Here is a 23,519-nt window from a genome sequence, read left to right on the forward strand (position 1 = left end):
AGTGGCTGGCAGTCGGTGGAAATAAGCTGTGTCTGGTCAAGGCCACCACGCGGCCATGGCGTATGTCCTACCAACCGTGCAGGCGGGATGAGGTTCTCCTGACTCGCCTTCGCATCGGGCACAGTCCCTTAACGCATGGTTTTTTACTCTGGCGGGAGGACCCCCCAATCTGCAGTGCTTGTGGCGTCCAGATTACTGTCTGCCACGTTTTACTTGACTGTCTTTTATTCTCTGACCAGAGGGCAGTGGTTTCTTTGCCACTGGATTTGCCCTCTATTTTGCAAGACGACACAACGACTGTGGTTAAGGTCTTACGGTCTTGTGTCCTGTCCAATTTGTTGCCTTGGATTTTAGGGAGAGGGTTTTAATGTGCTGCTGGGTGACTGGCTCACCCAGGTTTTAGGTAAGAGGTCCGTCAGTCGCGATTACCTCCTTATTTCCCTTCAATTTCCGTTCTCATTTCCTTGTGTTTCCTTTCCTTTTTTAGTGTGTTCCTTCTCCTCTTGTTTTGCCTCTGTATGTGAGGATTTGGAACTGCATCAGGTCTGTGTCTTTTAGCTGTTCTCCTTGTTCGCTGTTCGTCTTAGTCCCTTCACTGCATGTGTTCCTGTTTTTATGCGTTTGGGCGCTGATGACCACGCTGTTTAGCGCCCGTAAACCTCAAACACACACACTCTCCCTTAAAACCCACATCCTTTCATCTTTCCCTCTGCTTCCCTCTTTCCAGATGAAGCAACCGTGGGTTGTGAAAGCTTGAATTTTATTTGTGTGTTTGTGTTTGTTTGTTTCTCTATCAACATACCAATGCTTTCGTTTGGTAAGTTACATCATCTTTGTTTGTAGATATACCTTAGCATTATGTTATTCTGCATTATTTTGCCTCCCCGCATTTCCTTTTTTATAACGTCCCAGACTGCTTTGCTTCGCGCTGTCCGGAACCATGCAACTACTACGGTCGCAGGTTCGAATCCTGCCTCGGGCATGGATGTGTGTGATGTCCTTAGGTTAGTTAGGTTTAAGTAGTTCTAAGGTCTAGGGGACTGATGACCACAGCAGTTGAGTCCCATAGTGCTCAGAGCCATTTTTATTCTCTGCATTATATATTGTTTTGTCATTAAATTACTTTTTTGCAGCAATCGGCACCTTCCTATAGCTCTTTTTCTATGTATAATAGAAATTTAAGAATTCTGGATCATGACAACTCTCTTTAATTTAACTGAATTATTTAAGTGTTTGGGAGGTCTTCTTAGCACCTGCTGTTATCCATCTGTTTTTGTGAGATGTTGATACAGGCATGCACACTTTTGGAAATGTCTTTTCAAAGTTCAATTTAAATAATGTGGAGAATTTATAGAATTTGATATTCACATTGGGTTCCTTATACACTTCATCCCAGCTTTGTTTTGCTAATTCTTTTGAAAAATCTTTTAGTTTCCTTTTTAATGGATGTCGTTTCTAGGCTTGTAGTTTTGGGAATGATTCGATGCCTGATTTTACTGTTGTTATTTGACAGAGATGATCTGATTGTCCAAGATCTTTTACAGCTAAATCAAAATTTTCCATGTCCATATTTGTGATCACATGGTCAATTACTGATGCAGTCATTGTAGTAACCCTTGTTGCACTATTGAACAATAGGGATATGCCAAAACTTTGAAGGATGTTTGTGAGTGTGCTGCTGGATTCATTTATGATATTAGTGTTGCTGTTAATGTCCCCACACAGAATTATGTTGACTTTGTACCTGAGTCTTGATCTAGAACTTCTGTTAATTTATTGAAAAAAAACAAGTGTCCACCACTACCACTGGAAGATCTATACAAACACAAAATGATTAATCTCTTGGTAATAACAAGCCCTGTTCATTCAATAGCTGATATTTCAAAGTGCTTGTCTTCACTTACTGTACCGAGCTCATGTCTTGATTTGAACTGTGTTCCTTTTCTGATATAAATGCATGATCCCCCATCCCTTGAAGCAGTTCTGCAGTAAGAGTTTGCCCTTTCATACAATGATAATACTACATGTTGGATTTCTGTGTCTCTACACCAGTGCTCAGTAACACAAACTACTTTGCACTTCAAAGATCGGAGCTCAACTTCTAATTGTTGTATTTTATTTTTTATTGATTGCATGTCTCGTTGGAGAATTGTTAAGTCTGTGAAATGCCCCATGTTACTCTTTCCAGTGGTTTGTTTGTCTTTGTGACATCTGGTATGTCTGATATTTGAAGTGTTCAAATCTGTCTTGTGAGAGATTGTTTCACTATTTTTTAAATTGCTGGAGATACTCTTTAGGTAGGGGAACCTGTTGTCTGGATTTATCCTAAAGAAGACCTACTTTTCATGCACATAACAGGTATTTGACCATGTGTGGCCCGAGATCCACCCTCTGTACTTTCATGAATCAGCTGTACCCATCTTTCCTTCCCAGTCCTGTCTAGGTGTAAGCCATGCCTAATGAAACCCTATCTGTTGATAGTCCGAACAGGCTCCAGAGACACATGAATTAGTATAGGAAGAAAAGATGAACTTCTAATGCTAGCAGACTGTGTCAGCAACAAAACCTTGTTCCAGAGAAACCTTGCTTGTAACATTCTATCACATTGCACTCAGTTGACAGTCTGTGTGAATACTACCACTTGAAATGCATTGTGGAATTTTTTGTCATTCCATTCTGTCGTGTCCAGTATGTATCTCTCTTTAAGTTTCTGTATCTAAAAGCAAGCTAAAAGTCTTTTCAGAAAGCTCTTTTCTTGCATTGCACACCAAAAGAGTGTATCTGTGTGTATGTGTGTAAACTACTGTTCTGCACTGAAGAATAAATAAGTTTCATATCCCAGTTGTCATCACTACTTCCTGTATACCTGTCTCCCAGTCAACACTTCACTTAAAGATGGTAGGTAGCTTTTATTTATATTTCTCCATTGTAGTAATGTACTGGTATTCATTTTATGAAACCAGAAGAATTATTTTCATTTGCTTAAAACTGTAAGAGGCACTGCCCACACTCTTACATTGAAATGTGTGTTGGTAATGCCAGTCACAATAGAACTTTTAAAGTCAGATGGTGGAGCAGCAATTTGTAAAACCAGTGGCATGAAGACCAGTCTGTTACCACAAACAACATCTCATCTTCACATTTGTTGGCTTAGACATCTCTCAAACAGTGCGTCATCTTCCAATTAAACCTAGATGTTGGGCTATGTTACAGTTCAGTCTGTCAACTCAATTGAGATTTCATATTTCAAATGAATTCAGTAATAACCATTTCAGTTTAAAAAGTTGTACTGTATATCAATAATGGAAATGCTGATAGATCGAAATAGCAGAATTTGAAAAATGCCATCGACATAATGTGAATAATTCGTATATCTCTCCATGAAGATCTGGTTAAAAACTGATCTTTGGCTATTTGTTACTATCCATCCATTGGCTGCCTCCATATACATACATTGTTAACATCTGATCTATACAATGCACAAGTGCAGCTTGTGGATGGCCCTCTTATAATTTTAGCCTTTATTTGTGTTATGAGTGGACTAACAAATGCCTGTGTTGGGGAAGAAACTTCTGGGAATGTACGTTTGGAACACAGCATGGAATGGAAGTGAATGATGGACTGTGGAGAAACCAGAAAGACGCAGTACTATAGAAAAATGTTGAAATGTAAGTGGACTGAGAATATAAGAAACGAGAAGGTTCTCTGGGGAATTCACAAAGAAGGAACTACTTAGAAAACACAAGAAGAAGTGACAGGATGCTAGGACATGGGTTAAGAACAGAAATAACTTCCATGGTACTAGAGTGTAGGTTAGAGGTTAAAAACTGTCAGAGAAAGGCAGAAATTGAATTATGTCCAACAAACAGTTGAGGATGTTGGGTGCAGTGTTAATCTGAGATGGAGAGGTTGGCACAGGAGAGGAAGCTGTGGCAGGTCACATCAAACTAGGCAGAGGATTGATAATTCCTGTTCCCGTGCCCGTCCTATCCCATATTTGTAACAGCGCTTATCAACAAAAATATGTAGGGTAATTTGCTAAAGCTTAAGTAACTTATTGAAGAAATTCTAGTAAATTTCTGATTTCTGCCTACAGTGACTTATTAGTTTGATAGTATGTTAACTTATCACACTGTTTTTGTCTCTGTTTTATGCTTGTAGTTCTATGCTGATTTTGGAATCACTAGATTGGTAGTTAAGGATGATGAGGTATGATAAACAAGTGATAACATGGTACACACTGTGACTTCTTGAAAATGAAATCCATGAGATGAAGGATGAGTTATGTAGAGAAGGGCTAACACCATCAATAAATGGAGACACAAAATTCTTGTTTTTTGTTGTAATGTAGAAAAAGATATATTGCTACTTACCGTAAAGATAACAGACAGGTGCAGTCGAAAGACACTTACATAAGCTTTTGGCTCCAGTCTTCATTGGAAAAAAGGAAACACACACCATTCATTCACACAAGCAAGCACACCTCACACACACAGGACCACCAACTCCTGCAGCTCAGATCAGAATGCCATTGGCATTTTAATCACGCCTGTTATCGTCATGGTAAGTAACAATCTGTCTTTTCCAACAAGGTTGATATTCTTACCTGGAGTTTCCATTGTTTGACTTTGTCTTTCATTGTTATTTCCATGGCTGTGAGTGCTTTGCATTTTCATTTGTGTGGGAAACTTTGCACATTATCTGCTAAAATCTTGATTCCATTTGTTAATATTTCCTTTCTTATGGTTTGATTTTCTTGACAATAATTTCATTTCCATTGCTATCCCCACACCCCAATCTCCATTTAGTTGTTAATTAGTTCTCCCCACTTTTTCTTTGTATCTTTGTTCAGATGTTTAACTGAGTTCATCTCTCTCTCTCTCTCTCTCTCTCTCTCTCTCTCTCTCTCTCTCTCTCTCTCTCTCATTGGTCCCACTGTTATTGTGCGCTATTCTTAATCAGATAGCAAAAAACATCTTTCAGCAAAGTGGATGTATTCAAGGCTTGCAAGTTACATATTGTTATGTATTGTAAAAGAATATAGTGATATTAATAACAATTAGAGTAATCATATGGTAAAAATTTTCAATGACTTCAGGAATAATTAAGGTAATAGTCATGGAATTCACAATTAAGATAAATTTTATTCCTGTCTCTATCCTAATATCCTGATGAAGCTTTTTGTGGTCACTGTATACTGCTCTAGGTCAAATAACTAAATAAATACTGCCTTAAACAAAACCTCACCTACATCACTGTGAAACTGTATCCATATTTCATTTCCAACTACTTTAATGTAGCACTATATTGAATAATAATAATAATAATAATAAACCATAAATAGCTGACCTTATTTGGTAATGCAGATTAACATGAGCACTAATAATTCTGTTCTATTTTTTCTTCTGTTTTGTTTCACCATAATTGATGTTCTGTTTGTTTGTCAAGTACTTATTTGCAACTGATGTGTGTGTTTCATCTTTCCAGTGGACTATTCCAAAAATCGTAGCACAGCTGTTTATTGAAGTCTTACTTTTGCTGCATGGCCATTGGGGTCTTTTCCTGATGAATGTTCCCATAACAGGCTGGTTTGTTTGGGAGTAAGTATATGCAATTTGAGAAATAAAGAAAACTTTGTTCTGTGAGATATGATGATGTGTAAGGTATAGGAATCATAATGATCTCTATTATGTTGACTAACATGTACGAATACATCACTGTCTTTGTTGCTGTTTTAAAACTTGAGATTCCCGTGAAGTTGCAATGTTGATGTGCTTTGACCTTTCATATTGTACCAATAGGCAATTTGACACTCATAGAACTGAAATGCCACCAATGCCGTACCTCTGTTAAGTTTTCAAGGATTTTGCACCATGCCATAGCTGCACCTGTCATACCACAGCCCACTCTTTTTCAAAGCTAATTTAGTGCTTCTACTCCAATGACTTTCTTGTTGGTAGTATGAATCCTATATTTTTTCTTGTGTATCAAAAGAAGAAATGAAAAGAGGATTTTTTTTTTTGTTCAAAGTTTGTGTTGTTTCCTCAGTGTTAGGACATTACTGTTTTATTTTACTATTTCAATTATCAGTGATAGTAACTATAATTACATCTGGCACTGAACATCTTTGTACATCATGATGTACAAGCTGCAGAACTTCTGAAAAATTTTTAATGTAAATTTTGTAATACGGTGTAGATGAACATATTCTATGTTTCGGCCTAACAAAAAGTGGTGGCATGAAGATGAAGAACAGAAGAGCAGAGAAGGCTGTGAGATGACGTCAGCCAATAGCTTGCTGGCTAGGACCACACCACGACAGGAGTGGCCTCTATATGAGGAGAATATAAGTGCCACTCCTGCCAGCCTCAGCCACACAGTACTAGACCACCACTAGGAGTGCACTAAGATGGCACTTATTAGTGAGCCATACCCATTGCTTGGATCAACATAGTATATAGAGAAAGACATTGACTGACTGCCTGTCACCAATCACGTGCGACATGTTCTTGTAATACAAAGTTAAGTATTGTCTGTCTTCTTTACCGTAACAAAAACTATTAATGTTGTTTGCTTGAATTGTTGTATAGCATTCTGAGAATGCAGCATCCTTTAGGCACCCTATATGAGATGACTGAGCAGGACCCCACATGCTACTCACTGCAAAATTAAAGCTTCAGTAGAAAGATTCTGTTGACATGCTTTTGTTACACAGGCTTGATTTCCATAGTTGGTTGATGATGTATTGCTGCTTCCAGTTGTTGTGATTATAATTGTATCATGATTTATGTGCTCTCCACCATTTTTTTAAAAATACTGTTCATTGGGGGGGGGGGGGGGGGGGGTGTTTCTACAGGGTTCTCTTTGTTGGGTTGGGTTGGGTAGGTTTGAGGCAGGAGACCAACCAGCAAGGTCATTGATCTCATTGGATTCGAGAAGGATGGGGATGGAACTTGGCTGTGCCATTTCAAAGGAACCATCCCGGCATTTGCCTTAAGCAATTTACAGAAATCACAGATAACCTAAATCAGGATGGCCGGACGTGGGATTGAACTGTAATCCTCTCGGATGCGAGTCCAATGTGCTAACCAGTGCGCCACCTCACCCTTTGTCTGACAGGGAGAAGTCCCCAGTTGTGGTATTGACTTTTTGAAACCATTTGTTTGGTGATGTAGGTTAAGGTTGAAGGTATCACAACCTGCAACCTCTCGCACTGGTGAGCACTCATTTCCGAGTAATCGGTGGGAAAAAATTTCAGAATTTCACCTGATGCGCTATAGCTTACTCCTTCAGGGGGCCTCAGTGCTCTTTAGCGGGTTCATGCTTAGCTACCACAGGCTCCCAGCCTTTGCAGCATCTTTTCCTTTCCATGTTGCATGTCTATCCTCTTGCTATTCTTTTTCCCCTCCCTTGGGAAACATGTCTGGGATGTTTTTGGGAACGTGTTCCGCATTTCCAATAGCTGACATCAGAACATTCTGTCCACTGTTTTTCATCCCTTTTTTGTTTTTTTGCAAACCTTCTGCTATCCTTCCTCTGCTTCGGAATTTGAGGTTCCTCTTTTTCTTCTTCCTCCCTGCGCACTCCTGAAGGCCGGCCCATGTGTCCGACACGTAACAGGTGACTGGGTAACGCGTAATTCCCAGTCCCGGGTCGACATGTAAGGTTCACATGTACCTGCTGGTACAGGCCAGGCTCAAGCAGAGGTGATTTCCTGAGCTGTTACCTTCCCAAATTGCTGATTGGTCCCTCTGTCAGGTGTTTGTGAGGTGTGAATAATCACCTAAGGCATTTGCGCCCCCCTCTGAGAGGGCCCCAGTTGGAAGAGCACACCATCGGAGACACTGGGAATCATGGGGTTTTTTCTGCCAATGAGCTAATCATCTTCTTCACAGTCAACATCTACCAAATGTAAATGGAATGAACCTCACAATTAAAAGACACTCTGTGATGCACCATGGTTCCTTGTGGTTTCATGTACTGAAGACAGTCAGTTCTTTGCAACAGTAAGTCTGTTTGTTATTCATAAAGGTGAGCAGTTGATGCAATTGTCAGCCCTGTAAAATCCTGCTCTCACTTATGCACTGGCACTTGCTTTTGGAGACAACCTCTTGTTCTCAAGCACAACTACTTCTTGCAGCTTCGCTCCTTCATGGCTATTCTGTTCATGTCAAGGCCAATTGCCTGCTGAATTCTTCATGTGGTGGTATTTACACTAGGCTGCTAGGTGGTGTGACTGAGGTAGAAATCCAAACGTATCTCCCTGATCAGGACATCATTGGAGACCATCAGATGATGAGAGAGGTGGATGGGTCTTTAATGCTCACATGCATTCTTTTCCTGATGTTTGACAGTCTTGCTTCCATCCCAGATCAAAGCAGGCTATGAAGTTATCACAGTCTGACTGTAAGTTCCGAACCCGATGGGCTGTTACCAGTGTCATCATTATTACAACCATCCTCAAATGTCCTGTCAACACCCAACCAATTAACCGGTGCTAGGGATGCTCACGACAGTGATTGCCTGCATCCTTCTCCCACTGCAGCAATTGCAGTATCAACCATGCAGCAGATTGTCCCATGTATCTCGATGAGTAGGCTGTCCAGGAGATCAGGGTAAAGGAAAAAGTGCCTTACCCTGTCGCTCGCAAGTTGTTGGATAGTCGGTTACACTGTGTTCTATGGTCTGGCACTTACAGTACTGGTCTTGCTACATCTCACTCCATGAAGGACATGGCCATGTAGACATGCAACCTCAAATTCAGCACCGCAGTTGTAAATTCGCCCAGTGTCATGGTAGCATCCCTGTCTCCCCCTCCAGCTGTGCAACAGGCCATCAAACTTTTGCCTCACGGAGCGGAATCAACTGCTTCTCCAGCAGCTGGCCAGAAAGGACAGAGGAGATACTCCTGTGATGACTTCTTATGTCCCTCTAGCCAACAAACATCAGAATCATCATCTGCCACCTGGAAAGGCTCCAAGAAATCAAACAGAAGCACACAGTCTTCTCCTTCACCGACTTGGAGATCCTTTTCAATGGCATTGCCATTTAATACTCTCACCTGGCCTTACCCTGTGCTGCTGGTGTGCATCGCCAACCATTTTTCTTCCTTGTACTCGCAGACTGCCTTGGACTTCGACACTTTTTTAGATCTCATGGAGCAGGATCATCTATCCTCTGCCTCCAGAAGCAGCGAGTCTACAAAGTCTAACACTCGGCATCCGCCGAGGTGACACCCCCTTCATTTTGCCCCTGCTCTCCCTTTCTTGTAGTGATTGTCCTCAAGTGGAACGTTCGCGACCTTAGATCCAAAAAGAGGAATTATGGCTGCTCTTACAATCACAGCATCCACTTGTTCTCCACCTTCACAAAACAAACCACGCACGCACACACGCACGCGCGCGCGCCCACACACACACACACACACACACACACACACACACACACACACACACACACACACACACACTTCCTGCATTTCTTTCTGGTCCGCTTTGACTTTCCCCCCGAGGATGGCATTCCATCTCATGAGGGAGTGATGCTGCTCATTGGGGTTGACATTCATAGTCAAACCATCTTCCTGACTACCCGGCTGTTGCAGACATTTTCCTTCCTCACTTCACCTTTTCCCTTTGTACCGTTTACATCCCTGAGTCATTCGGTGTCACCAGGGCAGACTTCCTCCTCCTTACTGGGCAATTCCCTCACCCCTTTCTGCTGCTCAGTGACTTTAACGCGCACTATCCCCTTTGGGATTCTCCCAGAACCTGTCCAAGAGGTGCCCTCTTGGCTGACTTCCAAATCAACATCAACTCAACTACCTTAACACAGGAGCACACACATTCCTTTGAGACTCCACACACATTTATTCCAATTTGGACCTATCCTTCTGCAGTGCCCAGCTCACTCATCTTCTTGAGCGGTCCGTTCTCTCTGACCCGTACTCAAGTGACTATTTCCTGTGTGCTATCTGTTTGCTGACTGCTACCCTGTTTATGTGCACACATAAATGACAGCTTTCTAAGGCTGACTGGATGTGTGATTCCTCCCTGGTGACCTTCGATGAACAACATTTCCCCGGTTGTGATGACCAGGTAGACCACCTAACCAACATTCTTGTTACTGCCACAGAAAGTTCCATTTCTCGCACTTCATGTCACTGTCCCTTAGTGGACTGAAGCATGCCATGACGCAATTCTTGTATGGCGACATGCTCTCCACATTTTGAACAGTCATCCTACGATGGTAAACTGTGTTTGTTATAAACAGTTCCATGCACAGTGTCTTCACACTCTTCGGTCATGTGGGCTAACCTCTCTGGGGCCAAGGTCCATTCCCCAATTTCCAGTCAGACTGTAGCATATTGTAGCTTTATTTATTTCATTGATCATTTGTTGTGCTCGGGGTCAATTTACTGCATTGCTACCACTGGCTGAAAAATGGGTTGTGGAAATACAACACAGACTACTTTAAATGATGTAGCCAACAGAGGCCCAGTTGCGTTTCACTGTCTTTTACTTTCACTTTTCACGACCCCCAATGTTACAGATGTAATATGGCCAGTGCACTATTGTTTAACTTTCGATAAACCTCATTAATAGATTGCAGGCAAACATCCACATACTGATACAATAGTATACTGTTGAACTTCTATGAGCAGTAATAAACATAACCACAAAGTTCACATTTCTTGAAGAATAGAAAGGTACGTACAGAGCAGACACTGTCAGTGTTTTAACACATGACCTATTGGTGTAACACTTATTTCCCTGTTAAGTTGATGCATTGTTGTCATTCTAAGCAACACAGATTCCTCATCTGAAACTCAGCCGCCATGGACTGATTGTCTCGCGACCAAAAACCATGCTCTTATAGACCATCACAGTAATAATTGCTGAAACTACACGTTGTCTTAAGTTAAATTTACACAAATTACAATTAAAACTTAACTCATTAAATTAACTGAATACATCAAAAACTTGAATCTTTTTAACAGTTTCTTCTACTGCAAGAGTTAGGCCAAATTATTTGTTTAAATCATGAAATTAACAAATATCGTTATGCAAACAATACTTTTGACAAAACTGTTAATTGCTTTGGGATTAATTAAGGGCTGGCTTTGCACACATGTTTTCTAATAGAGCTAAATAGATACCTTAATATTTCTAGCATTTCATCTTCCAAATGTTTACGATTATTACAGAATTTATATTTGTTTATAGTCAGCAATAGAATGTAAGTTACGAAACAATTACTCATTTCTCCCTATAATGAAAGGAATAGTCAAATTATAATATCAATTGCATACGTAAAACTAGGCACAAAATTAGATTTGGTGTTATTTACTTTAAAAATGAGGGCCACTCTTTCTCTTTTATGGAAATGAAGATTATGCTCATGTTTGCTAATATTAATTAGTTAAAATTGAAAAAAATTAAGGAGCCAGATGGCAAAACAAGAGGGGAAGTAAAATTATCCCAACTTGCTTCATCACAAGATGATTGTCATAGTAGACCCTATTGTTATCTCCAACATCTCAGGCAACTGTTTTGCGGAGGTTTCAATTTCCATCCACTATTGCATTGCCTTTCTCCATCTGAAACGTGTTGAGGTGTTTCGGGTGATACCCTTCTCTTCTCAGAATCATGAGTGCTACAGTGCCACCTTTACTTTGAGGAAGCTTGACCTTATTCTCACTTCATCCCAATCCACTGCCCCAGGGCCAGATGATGTTCACATTCAGATGTTGCAGAACCTGTCTCCTGCAGGCAAGTAATTTCTCCTTCATACATACAACCGCATCTGGGCAGAGGACACATTTCTCAGGTGTTGGTGTGAAGCCACTGTCATACCCATACCTAACCCAAGTAATGACTTGAGGAAAAATTATTTTTAATATAAGCCTATTCTGACCAACAAAAATTATTGGCTATCGAGATTACCTAATCTTTCCTGTGATTAGCAGATGGTAACTTAATTATTACATAAACCTGGTATGTATTTGTTCATCCATTTTCTCAGCTTTGGATGATCAACGTTTTCCATCGAAATGTTAGCCTCAATGAAAGCTCGAGTAGTTGATAAAATGAATTCTTCTTTATCATTTTTTGGTCGTTTTGCCACTGCAGTGACTTCTGTGAGTGTAGCTTATCTTTTTATACCAGTAGTTGTTAGCGTGTTCTTGTTGTTCTTCTTATCGCAAGAACTGTTATTAATGTGTTTCAGGCACGTATCCTTCATCCTCCACTCAATACGCACATTGCAGTATTTGCACATAACTATCTTCCTAGTTTTGTCGAAAACATAAAATCCTTCTGACGAAAATTGCTGCACCGGCGATCCACAACAATTTCCAACATGCAATACTGAATACACTGCCAGAACATTGTAGAATGCTTTGGAATACTTGATATATTGTATATATTGAAATGGTGTACAATCGATATCCGGATTGTATTACCATAACACCAATCGAATTTCCACAGTTAGATTCAAATGACAAGATTTTGCAAAGTTTCGTCAATTATTTTGTGATTTGGCTTAAAAGTAAATAGTTTCACGTTTTCAGAAAAATGTGTAAAATGTTGTGAAAATTTTGCTATTTCGTGCTTTGTGAAAAACAGGCGCCTCTACTCATGGAGTATCTACAGTGGCTTCCTCTTTTCCACTGACAAAACCAATCATATGAAAGTCTGGCTGTGTAGTTGATTTCTTCCACCATCTTTAATTCTTGGGCCTGCTGCTCTTCTGTTTATCGAAACTACAAAATGCCTGGGGCTCACGCTTGATAGGAAACTTTCTTGGTCCTCCACGTGTCTCACCTGGCCACCCACTGTACCCGGTCCCACAGTGTCCTATGTGTCCTCAGCGGTACTTCCTGGGGAATGGATCGGGCACCCTCTTTCATTTGTACCAGTCCCTTGTATGTTTGAAACTAGACTATAGGTTTTTCATTTATGCATGTGCATGTTTGTTCATCATACATCACCTCGGTACAGTCCACCATTGTGACATTTGTGTGGCCACTGGTGCCTTTTACACTAGCCTGGTTGAGAGTCAGTATGCCGAAGCTGCCAAACTACTGCTGTCATACCACCATGATTTTCTCCTCAGCAGATACACATGCCATGCCTGGCCACCCATCCTAAACCTCTTCTTTCGTTGATTCTTTGATCGCTAGTATGGAGCACATCCCTCTTCTCTGTTACCTCCTAGAGTTCGCCTTTGGCTATTGCTCCGGTGGCTTAACTTCATGCTACATGCCACTTTCCCTGTGGTTGTGAGCCTTTCACTGCCTTGGCTTCATCCGCCAGCCCGTGTTCACCTTGGACATCACTCGCTTCCTAATGACACTACTCCAGACTTGCTCTATTGCCGTAAGTTTCTTGACCTTCACGCAGAACTTTGCAATAGTGCCTTTATGTACACTGATGGCTCTCGGGCTAACTGTGGTGTCTGTTGTGCCTTCGTAGTTGGAACTTTTTGGTATCAGCTTCCAGGGCATTCTTCAGTATTTACAGTGAAGCTCTTTGCCCTGTACCAGGCCATGCAGTACGTCTGGCAGCACAGGCTTTTAAGTTGTGTCATTTGCTCCAGTTCTGTCAGTGCCCTGCAGATCCTCAGTGTGCTGTACACCATCCACGCCTTTGTTCATTGGCTCCAGGAAAGTTTTCACTTGCTCACTGTTAATGGAGTCTCTGTGATTTTTATGTGTGTTCCTGTTCACGCCATTCTGAAGGGCAAAGAGGTTGCTGATCCTGCTGCCAAGGCTGTAGTTCTGGTACCTCAGCCCACTATTTCCTCCATACCCTCAGATAATCTCTATGTTGCCGTCTGTCAGCAGGTGGTGTCATTTTGGTATTACCACTGGTCTTCCCTTCATTGGAACAAGCTCCTGGAAATTAAACCTCTCTCAGAGGCTTGGCTGACCACCTCTCTGTGCTCTCACCACAAGGAGATCATTTTAGCTAGGTTGTATACTGGGCACTTCTTTTTTAGCCATCACTATTTGTTAAATGGTGTTGTCCACCACTTTGTGCTTATTTTCCTCCACTGTTGAAGGTTCACTATTTCCTGATGGAATGCTCTTTTTTTTTTAACCACTTATGTTCTCATTTATGTTTGCTGTCTGAGTTATCGGCCATTTTAGCAAATGACATGCAGAATGTCAACTGCAATTTACTTTTTATCCGTCACAGCAATTTGCCGAAGGACATTTAATCTGTAGTTCAGGACCTCTATTTCTCTACAGTGTATTTTATGGACCTTTCTCCAAGTCCCTGTTTTTAGCTCTATTTCCTGCTGGTGATTGGACTTAACATGTAGTCATTTTTAACTCCATTTTCCTCTTCATATTCTGCAGTTATTAAATGGGTGTGTATGACCCTAGTTGTTTGTGCCCTAAAACAAAACAAAACAAAACACAAAACTACAGCTTACAAAATACCAAAGGTTATCAGACTGTTGCCATAGTGTAATGGTTATCATGAGAGTATCATAAACAAAAGATTGTTAGTTTGGACCCTGCCAAGTGCTTTGAAGTTTTTAATGTTTTTAATCTTTATCAAAATGACGTTGACCATTTTTATTCATTTAAAAGAATTAAACACAATTTTTTATTTCTGTTACTTTGTTACATTATTTTAATCAGCATATTAACTGTTTTACTTGCGGTCATTCCTTCTCCTGTTATTATTTTTCCACTTGCAAACCTTATTTATTGTATTTTAATTATTATTATTATTTGTTGATTTTTATTTAATTTCTTCTCTTTTATTATCTTATATTTTTGTTCATCCTATTGCATCCATTATTTTTATTCCTCATATTTCTGGAGTTTTGTTTTCTATATAACCTCTTATTTCATTTAAATCTTCATCCGCATTGTTTTGTCCTTAGTGTAATAAGAATTTATGTTTTAAATGTCGATATGATGTTTGCTATCCAAAATAATGAACATCTTGTAACAAAAAATACATTTTTGATACCAATGCACACTCAATATGAAGAGACTGTTTCGTCTTTCATTTTTTAACTGGTAAATCAGCATTTTTAAATATTATGGTAGCTAAATAAAGTAATGAAATTCTTATGCACAGAGATTCCAAGTGGGATAAGAATGACAGGAAGAAGAAATGAGTGGAGTCGAAACAGTAAATATGCTAATGCACTTGATGTGACAAGGAATATAAATAAAAAATTATATCTGTTTAATTGAATAAAAATAATGATCAAAGTAAATTTGATACTGACTTAAAAATATAAAGTCCCTAAGAACCTAGCAAGATTCGAACTCTCAACCTTTTGCGCATGAGCCCCTTAATAACTGCTACCCTATGGAAACATTTTGACTGACATTACTATTTTTAAAGCTGTAGAGTATCATGCATAATTCCAAAATGTTTATTTGTTGATTACTCACAAGTGAGGGCCCACAATGGTTAATGGTTGTAGGGTGTAATACCTACACCACCATATAGGTGGTTTCAAGAAGTTGATCCCACTATTGGGGACACCTCCTTGTGAGCATTACACTCCAGGAATAATATGATAGTGCTATGGGTACAGGCAAAGAAGAGGAATTGTTTTGGTATCTGGCTATATGCAACTGCCAGAACCATACTAACATTAATTTCTTTTAGTGACATCACAGGTTATGGTGATCATTATTTTAGGTGGAAAACACTAAACTGTAGGTTTTAGTGTTATTATTTTCATCACTGTAAAATAAAGTAACTATTTTTTCTGCTTCCTGTGGAGAGAATTATTCAGGAAACTGCAAATCTGCTTACAATGAGTAATTAATGTCAAGAGGGCTGTGACAGAAATACCTCAGCAAATTAATGTCTCACATGCATAAACTGTTTCAGGTTGAAAATTTGCTTTAGGCACAACCTTTAAGCAAGGCACAATAATGCAGATTAATTTCAGTATTTAAGTGGGAGGTGTCAATACAAAGAAACTTGAAGTGTTCAGGTTCATTTTTAGTGCCCATGAGAAATTGTTCTTCCCACAAACAGTTTGCAACTGGAAGAGGAAAAGTGGGAAGTGACATTGGTACACAAAGTAACCTCCACCACACACCAAAAGTTCTTTATTATTTGTAGCAGTACATGATGCAACAAGATTGCCGCTGAACATGTATCTTGTTCATTGAAAATGACTGAACATGTGTGCTTATATGTAGCTGCAGTGAAAATTAAAAACAAAAGTAAAATGAAGTCTTGTCACCTATTTTGCAGGGCTTTCATGTAATGTTTGCTATCCTAAAAAAAAAAAAAAGAGGGGGGGGGGTGAGGGAGTCCCACTTCTGGCATTAGCTCTTAACTAATCTATGTGGCATGTATTTTTTTTAAGTATGTACCATTTTGAAATAAAAATAAAAGAAGTATACTTTTCTTAGCAGTTTTATTTTTACATCAAAGACTGTAGTTTAATCTGCTTTTCTACATAATTCCAACCAATATTTGGTGCGCTTATGGTTTTTTTTTTTTTTTTTATCTGAACTGCCTCCTCCAATTGAGAATCCCAGAAAATGTGAAATACAGGTAAGGTGAAAGAGAACGGACACTTTATGATTATCCCGGTATTTGATGAGTCTCCCTAAGTATCAAGAAGTGTGGTTTATGCAGTTATTGCCTAATGAGGTGGCAGATTTTTGCAAGGATTGTAACCAAAAGCTGGTTGTATGATATGATATGTGTCTTAGTGCAGGTGGAAATTGTGTAGAAAAGTAGATTGAAGTACGGACTTACATATAAAAAAGAATTGTTTTATTTTTATTTCAAAATGGTATTTACTTTTTAAAAAATGCCTCGTACATCCCCACTATCATACAAATATTGATAATTCTCAACTCAGCAAAAATTTAATAATACTGTGGTAGTAGAAAAGCTCTTTGCAGTCTCCCTGGTAACAAACTTTAAAAGAAACAACATGTCCTTTATCTCTGGGCAATTCAAATCAAATATTTTCAACTCACAGTGACTTGAAATAAAGACTGGACAAACTAGGACTACTTCCCACTGAAATGATTGAAACCTGAAATTGATAGCAGTGAGATTTTAGGGAAAAATTTGAGTGTGTATCAAAAGTATAGACAAATGGAAAATGGAGGAGATGTATTTGTCGCAGTAGCAAGAAACTCAGATCCCCTGAGATAGAAACTGAAGCTACATGTCAGAGTGTTTGAGGAAGACTCAGTATCAGGGGTTGGCAGAAAATGGTAATTGGATCTTTCTATCTTGCACCAGATTCTCTCCTGATGTAATCAAAAACTTTAGACAAAACTTTGGTTAATCTGTACAGAAGTTCCCTAATCATACTGTAGTCACTGGTAGAGACTTCAGTCATCCAACAGTTAATTGGGAAAAATCATTGTTTTGTTAGTGGTGTTGTGATAAGAAATCCTGTGAAACAGTACTAAATACCTACTCTGAAAACCACCTAGGACATATAGTTAAGAACCCCACTCATGATGGAAATATATTGGATCTAATAACAGTAAATAGACCTGACACCTCTGAGGATGTCCACAGTGAAACTGATATCGGTGACCATGATGTGGTTGTGGCAACAATGGCTGCCATTGTATAAAGAACAACTAAACCAAGCAGAAAGATATATATGTTCAGTAAACTAGATTAAAAAAATCAGAAGTGAAAATTGTAAAAAAACAGAGATTACTGCATAATAGGTGTAAAACAAAGTGTAGGGCTGTAAATAGAGAGATGCAGAATTAAATGCATTTGGCTGCCAAGACAGCAGTGCGAGATGCGTTCAGTGACTGCTGTAGCAGAATATCGTCAAGTGATCCTTCACAGAACCCAAAGAAATTCTGGTGGTATGTAAAGACTGTTAGTGGCACCAAAGTTAGTGTCCAGTACCTAGGGAATGAGACAAGAACTTAAACTGAGGGTAGCAAAGCAAAAGCTGAAATGCTTAACTCTATTTTCAAATGTTCCTTCACAAAGGAAAATGTGGGAGAATTGCCACAATATAATCTTCGTACCAATGAAAAGGTGAATGAAATAAGTATAAGTGTCAGTAGTGTTGAGAAACAGCTGAAATTCTTGAAACTTTACAAAGCTCGAGGACCTGATGGAATCCCTGTTAGATTCTATACTGAATTGGTGGCTGAGTTAGCCCCTCTGCTACCTATAATATATTGTAGAGCCCTTGAACAAAACATTGTGCCCAGTTCTTGTAAAAAAAAAAAGAAAAGAAGAAGCACAGGTCACACCCATCTACAAGCAGGGTAGTAGAAGTGATCCACAAAACTACCATCCAATATCCTTGAAATCAGCTTGTTGTAGAATCTTATAACAAATTCTGAGCTCAAACATAATGAGGTATCTTGAACAAAATGACCTCCTCAATGCCAACCAGCATGAACTCTGAAAACATCGATCGTATGAAACCCAACTTGCACTTTTCTCACATGACGTACTGAAAGCTTTACGTACAGACAATCAAGTAGATGCAGTATTTCTCAATTTTCAAAAAGCATTTGGCTCAGTACCACACCTATGCTTATTGTCAAAAGTACAATGACAAGAGGTATCAAGTGAAATTTGTGGCCAGATTGAGGACTTTTTGGGTAGGGAGAACACAGCATGTTTTCTTGGATGGAGAGGCATCGTCAGATGGAAGCAACTTTGGGTGTGTCCCAGAGAAGTATGTTGGGACCCTTGCTGTTAATTTTGTATATTAATAGCCTTGCAGACAATAGTAATAGTAACATCTGGCTTTTTGCATATGATGCAGTTACCTGATGAAGTACTGTCTGAAATAAGCTGCATAAATATTCAGTCAGATCTTGATAAGATTTCAATGTGGGTCAAAGATTGGCAACTTTCTTTAAATGTTCAGAAATGTAAAATTGTACACTTCATAAAATGAAAAAACATGATCTATAATATCAGTGAGTCACTGTTGAAGTCTGCCAACTCATACAAATAGCTGGGTTAATGCTCTGTAGGGATATGACATGGAATGATCACATAGGCTTAGTCGTGGGTAAAGCAGGGAGTAGACTTTGATTTATTGGTAGAATACTGGGAAAGTGCAATCAGTCTACAGATGAGATTGCTTACAAATTAGTCGTGCGACCAATTCTAGAATATTGCTTAAATAGGTGTGACCTGTACCAGATGGGACCAACAGGGAATGTTGAATGTATACAGAGAAGAACAGCAGAAATGGTTTCAGATTTGTTTAATCCATGGGAGAGTGTCACAGAGATACTGAAGGAACTGAACTAGAAGGCTCTTTAAGATAGGCGTAAACTGTCCTGTCTATTAATAAAGTTTCACGAAGTGGCTTTAAATGGTGTCTTTAGGAATATATAATACAACAGCCTGTGTCGCTGACATAGGGTTCGTGAGAATAAGATAAGAATAATTACAGCACCCACTGAGGCATTCAAACAATCATTCTTCCCATGATCCCTAATGATTGGTGCAATGGGACACACCCTCTGCCATGCAGGTCATTATGGTTTGCGTAGTATAGAGGTAGATGTAGGAAAACACAATTATAACACTACAAGGCTGCACCTGGTTAAAATTTTGCCCAGAAGTCACACTGTGTTATTCCTAGCCATTTTCATTATTCTCTGGAACCAGGTCCAGTTTTCGCTTAGAGCTGCAGCTTTGTTGCCACTGTGGATGCCCAGTGTGCTCACTTTTCAGTATTTTCAACCATGACTGACTTACAACTCTATTTAGGAATGTATGTCATTCAACTAATTAACATATATGAAAATTAAAATATATCAACCTGTTGGGATGCTGCGTAAACTGTATTCTCTGCTTGTTGCTCTGCACTGGGCCCAAATAATTGTTTTTAAGGAACTATGAAAATGTACCATTACCAGTGCAGTTTATTGCGGGCAGGGAGGATCCTGAGTTAAGGAAGTCCTTAACCCCAATGTATACTGCCTACCAATTAGATGAACAGCTGTTGAGACAGAAAAGTAATTAGTGAGCAATCTCTAAGACATCTGCTGCACTTTGGTTGTATTTGGGATGTTCAGAGATGTAGCTGTTACCTAGCTACCTGTGGGAATTAACTGAAAATTATTAATACTATAAAATTACTTTTATTGGCTTTTGTGGACTTTTAACACATTGAGGACAGATCCCGAGTTTACTCGTGTTTCGCATGCCATCTGTTATGTATGTATCTCAAGATAACTTGTGTTTCCTACACGCTGTCGGTAGATACCGTCTTCTGTGATATATTTTAACTACTTCATCTGCGTAGCTGTTTACGTCAGTAGTCAATGTATCAAACTTAATTGCCTTCATCTACTTTTTGATTATTTATCATTTGTATACTGTTATTTCAAATAGTTACTATTTTCCATCGTGAAGTTCCTCCTGCTTGAACAGATGGCCCTATGAAATGAGTGAATGTGAAATATTTTCAGAGGTTTTTGATGATGATTGTTCAAATGTTCGTAATGAGAATGAAGATCCAGATGACTGTGTGAATGAATGTTTTTACAGTTCTTGTGACATCATTCCACCTGTGAAGAAGATGAAGGTGGCAATGTTTTCAATTGATACTGACGATAACAATATGGGTGATTCTGTTCTTGTGAGTGATTCATTTTGTCATAATGTTAACCCTTTCAATATGGCTCACAAGATGAAACTTCTGTGCTTTCATTTGTCAAGAAGCACCACAGATGGGTACTCTCATTGCAAAAACGCAGGCAGTTTATACTAGTAGCAATAACAGGAATAGTAAATTTACTTGGCATGTTAAACTAACCTGAAAAGCTTTGCCCTCCTCCACGGTACTTCCTGACACGTATGCTGGCAGTTTACCCAAATTCTAATACCTGCAGTAGTAAATTTAGTTTCTAAATGAAACTAGCCCAAAATAAACTTTGGGTCTTCTCCAGTCACTTACCAGTGACTGTGGAAAGAATAACTCTGAAACTTAGTGTTACAACCAGAGACAGAGACAAAGGAAAACTAGTTAGTTAGTTTCATGTTCGGTGGATCATTTCACACTATAAATCGCAATGAAGTGGCATGAGTTATCTTACATTCATGTCACAAATTAATTCGTACATATGGTTACTTGCTGAACATTTTTTTAAGTCTTTTTAAAGAAAAAAGAAATACTGATATGTGAGTAGTTCTTACTGACACCTTTTACACATTACAGTTGTAGAAATTCTTCTGTGGAATAGAAGTAGTTGTCAACTACTAGCAAATTTTCCAAATTTTACTTTACTGTCTGTCACAAATTTTATATAAGTAGGTAAGTGTGGGGTCCTGCCCACTCGTCTCTCTTACAGGGGGCCTAAAGGATGCTGCTTTCTTGAATAGCTGTTAAACAATTCAAGCAAATCACATAAATGGTTTTTATTAGAATAAAGTAGAGTGACAATACCTAACTTTGGTTACAACGAGTTGTCGCAACCGATTGGCGACACTGCAAATAAATGTTCTTTGCTATATACAATGTCCATACAAGTTATCACACAAGTGGCTACGGATCACTAATAACGGTTCTGCTAGTGCCTCTGCTAGAGTGTGTCTTCTACTGTCTACCCGATGCTGACAGGAGTGGCGCTTATATTCTCTTTAGCTAGAGACCACTCCTGTTGTGGTGCGGTCCTAGTCAGTGTTGTCTCACAGCCTTCTTTGCTCTTGCATTCTTCATCTTGGTGCCTGTGCTTTCATTACGCCTGTACAGTAAATGCCCAAAAATTTTTTGTTGCAGCATTGTGCAGCTTGTTTTGTGCTAAAGACAACCTTAATGTGGAGTAATGATTGTCATTTTTCCGTCTGGTACAGTATTTATGTGCATAATTGTTCCTTTTGAACTGTAGTGTATTATTTACAACAAACTTCATGAGAGAGTAAATATACTGTGAAGCAGTAATCAGAATGCCCAACTCCATGAAAAGAGGTCTATAAAATGATCATGGGTGAGCACCACATGTTTTGAGCAATGCACACTTTCTAATGGGTCACCCCAGAACATTATTCCATATGACATTATTGAATGAAAATATGCAAAATATGTCAGCTTACCCATTTGTCACTGCCCAGGATTTGCAGTGTTTCTAAGTGCAAACGTGGCTAAACTAAGTTATTTTAGAAGTTCCAAAATATGCTTTTCCAGTTTAAATTCTCGTTGATATGGACACGTAAGAATTTTGAAGTTTCCACCCTGTTTGTTATTTCTTCACCAAATGTTACACTTATTGAAGGTGTAGCACCCACAGAAATTCATGTTCCAGTTGTTAGGGTTTTTTTCAGTTCCACTCACATATGGAGCATGGGAAGAATGATTGTTTGAATGCCTCAGTGCATGCTGTAGTTATTCTCATCTTGTCCTCCTGATCCCTATGTGTGCAATATATAGGGGGTTGTAGTATATCCCTAGAGTTATCATTTGAGGCCTGTTCTTGAAACTTTGTTAATAGCCTTTCTCGGGATAGTTTACATTTATCTTCAAAAGTCTGTCACTTCAGTTCCTTCAGTATTTCAGTGACACTTTCCCACAGATTATACAACTCTAAGACCATTCATGCTGCCCTTCTCTGTATATGTTCAATATCCCCTGTTAGCCCTATCTGGTATGGCTTCCATACACTTAAGCAATGTTCTAGAAACGGTTGCATGATTCATTTGTAAGCGATCTCTATTTTAGACTGATTGCACTTGCCCAGTATTCTACCAATAAATCGAAGTCTACCACGTGCTTTACCCACAACTTGAGCCTATGTGATCATTCCATTTCATCATTTCATATCCCTACAAAGTGTTACACCCAGGTATTTGTTGGAGTTTACCGATTCCAGCAGTGACTAATTGATATTACAGTCATAGGATACTACATTCTTTTCATTTTGTGAAGTGCAAAATTTATCATTTCTGAACATTTAGAGCAAGCTGTCAATCTCTGCATCATCCTGATATCTTATCAAGATCTGACTGAATATTTATACAGCCTCTCTTCATTATAGATAGCTGCACCATCTGTACAAAGCCTGATTTTACTATTAATATTGTCTGCAGAGTCATTAATGTGAACAGCAAGTGTCCCCCCACATTTCTCTGGGGTACACCCAAATTTGCTTCTACATGTGGTGATGACTCTTCATCCGACATAACATGCTCTGTTCTCTCTAACAAAAAGTCCTCAGTCCGGTTACAAATTTCACTTGATACCCCATATGATTGAACTTTTGACAATAAGCCTAGGTGTGGTACTGAGTCAAATGATTTTTGAAAATCAAGAAACACTGCATGTACCTGGTTACCTTGATTCAAATCTTTCAGTATGTCATGTGACAAAAATGGAAGTTGCATTTCACGTGATAGATGTTTTCAAAATCCATGCTGGTTGGCATTGAGGAGGTCATTCTGTTCAAGTTACCTCATTATTTTTGAGCTCAGAATTTGTTACAAGATTGTACAACAAATTGATGTCAGGGATATTGAATGGTAGTTTTGTGGGTCACTTCTACTACCCTTATTGTATAATCCGTT

At 39.1% G+C, this 23,519-nt stretch overlaps 1 protein-coding gene across 1 annotated transcript in view; it reads left to right on the forward strand.

The window, feature by feature from the left end:
• LOC126278541 (protein cornichon homolog 4-like) overlaps window positions 1-23,519 on the forward strand; it is an 80,065-nt gene that overhangs the window by 24,989 nt on the left and 31,557 nt on the right. The window contains exon 3 of the mRNA XM_049978717.1: window positions 5,488-5,600. Within this exon, the coding sequence (XP_049834674.1) occupies window positions 5,488-5,600 (113 nt within the window). The remainder of the gene's footprint in view (window positions 1-5,487; window positions 5,601-23,519) is intronic.

The sequence above is a fragment of the Schistocerca gregaria genome, chromosome 6 (assembly GCF_023897955.1).
Source record: "Schistocerca gregaria isolate iqSchGreg1 chromosome 6, iqSchGreg1.2, whole genome shotgun sequence".
NCBI classification, from domain to species: Eukaryota; Metazoa; Arthropoda; class Insecta; order Orthoptera; family Acrididae; genus Schistocerca; species Schistocerca gregaria.